The sequence below is a fragment of the Branchiostoma floridae genome, chromosome 1 (assembly GCF_000003815.2).
Source record: "Branchiostoma floridae strain S238N-H82 chromosome 1, Bfl_VNyyK, whole genome shotgun sequence".
Classification (NCBI taxonomy): Eukaryota; Metazoa; Chordata; class Leptocardii; order Amphioxiformes; family Branchiostomatidae; genus Branchiostoma; species Branchiostoma floridae.
The window spans coordinates 8,768,985-8,771,488 of record NC_049979.1 but is presented as its reverse complement, the minus strand read 5'-3'; the positions used below and the strand labels follow the sequence as shown (position 1 = coordinate 8,771,488).

General features: G+C 44.0%; 1 protein-coding gene across 1 annotated transcript in view; it reads right to left on the bottom strand.

Annotated features, from left to right (window-relative positions):
• Nucleotides 1–2,504, bottom strand: part of LOC118425860 (sodium/potassium/calcium exchanger 3-like) — an 18,076-nt gene that overhangs the window by 4,142 nt on the left and 11,430 nt on the right. The window contains exons 3-7 of the mRNA XM_035834989.1: nucleotides 2,061–2,118; nucleotides 1,578–1,765; nucleotides 1,081–1,181; nucleotides 461–624; nucleotides 376–389 (exon numbers count right to left, since the gene is read on the bottom strand). Of these exons, the coding sequence (XP_035690882.1) occupies nucleotides 376–389; nucleotides 461–624; nucleotides 1,081–1,181; nucleotides 1,578–1,765; nucleotides 2,061–2,118 (525 nt within the window). The remainder of the gene's footprint in view (nucleotides 1–375; nucleotides 390–460; nucleotides 625–1,080; nucleotides 1,182–1,577; nucleotides 1,766–2,060; nucleotides 2,119–2,504) is intronic.

Below are 2,504 nucleotides of genomic sequence, written 5' to 3'. Positions count from 1 at the left end.
ATACGTATACGTACTGTTCTGTAAATTTGTCGCAAAGGCCACAGATTTTGCGCTCTTTTCTCTGGCTCCGACGTGTGACTTGTTTGATGGAACGCTCTACATGTGAATTCTTCAGTGATAGCCTAAATGGAAGGCTCAAACGCCACTCACAGTACATGTTACTAAATGTTACGGACGGAACAGAATCATCAGAAGAAACGTCATTGGATTAGCGATATGATGATGAGAAAATGTTAGTAGAATTCATATGATAGCCTGGACGTCTCCACAATCACAGAAAGTAGGAGACCTATATCGTTAAAGTGGACTGTTATATTGAATAATAAGTTATTGTTACATTAGTTATTTTCTTATTCACTTATTACGCCTTCCCACCGCCACCTTGACCTCTGGAAAGAGCCGCCAAGGCCAACAGGGTATTCCAGTTAGAAGAAACATTGATGATTGATTGATGAATTACCTGTTTTGATCAGCGGCGTTTTCTCGTACTGTCCCGTTTGGCGGGTTTGGAGGAGGTCATCTGCTGCTGGGAACCGCCGGGTGAACCCTGAACTCAGCCGGCGATTAAAGTACATCAGCAGCACGTACGAGAAGTAGAGACACACCAGGATACAGGCCTCGTACCTGCAACGTACAAGACGATGAAACACGTCTCATTTATGAACTTCAGCTTTATAATTTGTTCCAGACATGCTTGTGCTTCAAGAATATTCTTTGACGGAGGAGTTCTATGGATATGTATTAGTCGTGTTACAGTTAGGTTGGGGTTTGACTTTGTGAGTAATGCAGCTACATTGTACTATGCGTAATCACTGTTTGATGGTATTGGGAATGACAATGATGGTGAAAGTCATTATCCAATAAGAGATTGCAGCAGATCTAGCCCCCCTAATCATAACCTCTGCTTTTGGGGAGTATGTAAAAATAACATCCGTGATCTTGTACTAGCAGTCGTAGTGGTGCAACACAAAATCTATTTGTGAATATCTCGAGTAGAACAAAGTGTAGTGTCACTGAGACTGCAGATTGTGGTTTAGTACAAGACATGACTAGATGGCCAACGGAAAACGATGTACCCACCAGTGGACCTGTTCATCGTATATGACGATGACGAGCGCCGCCACGCTGATGAGGTAGACACTGCAGTCCCGTAGCAGGGGCCAAAGCGTCAGGGTGATGGCCTGATCAAGGTGAGAGAATAACGGGGGATTCACTACTTCCTACGTATACGTTCTTACAAGGAATCAACTTTGTGCTTGAAGATGGCTTTGTTATCATACCCATAACGCAATAGCTGGAAAATAGAATTTTCCAATTAGGTTTAAATTTTCCAGAAGAGTTACTAGTACCATTTCTAACCAACGGTCCAGTGGAAATCTCGAAGCAAACTCAGTCCGCCAACCAAGTTTCCCTACTTTGGCCGTTTTCCTACATTTGTTTTACTCAATTTGACAGGAGGTACGGTAAAGGCTAATGTCAGCATAGGTCCTTCGTATTACTGGTAACATGTTGGACCGATGTGAACGCAAGATTCATTGGGAAACTAACTGAACGTATTAAAGAGCAATTCAGTCTACCGTTCCCACCAACAGCCCACACAGACCCACGATGAAGAGCAGGTTGAAGACGGCCGACCCGACGATAGTTCCCACTCCGATGTCGTCTCGGCTGACGAAGACGCCGAAGATGGACGTGAAGAGCTCGGGTGCCGAACTTCCGGCCGCCATGAACGTGGCACCTGCCACATCCGGCTGGAGACGCAATGCTGGAGTTGTGGAAAATAACGAGGCATTCTGTAGCTTTTTGGATATTGCGTAAATTTGTGTGATGAAGAATGGAAAAGACCCCTTTTGGCTAGTCTTTACCTGTATTGTTAAGGATACCAGCTTTAACATACTCCTGGAATGCTGTTCTTTCATTACATTTGGACATCAACTAACATGCAATGTTTGCTATAGGTTTATATTTTTTTGTGACATAAATCAATACACTACATGCAGTCTACACATCATTGTGACATGATTGTGACGACATGATCTGTCTATCTAGCATGTACTCACCTTCACTGATCCTTTCCAATGCGGGTACGAAGTAGTCATCGCAAATAATGGCCAGCGCCTGCAATATACCAATTAGTGTGGGTAGTGTAGGTATCTGAGCGATCAAGAAACCGACAGGTAGTGAATGGAAAACAACCAAGAAGTTAATCGTACAGATAAGAAAATAAAACTAATTCAATATTGTCGAAAATGGTACATATATTGCGACTGTGTGCACCAAACCCATTGCCTGTGCTCCGGTTAAGATTCGGATGGTTATGACCTGGCTCTACTTCACGTCTTTCTTTATGCAATTTTCCTCCATCACCTTGTGACAGTACGAGTATATCAACAACAGCCTGACCTGGACATGTACAGCGTGGCGATGACGTGCAGAATGACGGCGCCCTGACGCCGCTGCCCACAAGCCGTCGTGATACATGCCACCGTGTCTGAGTTCTTTTA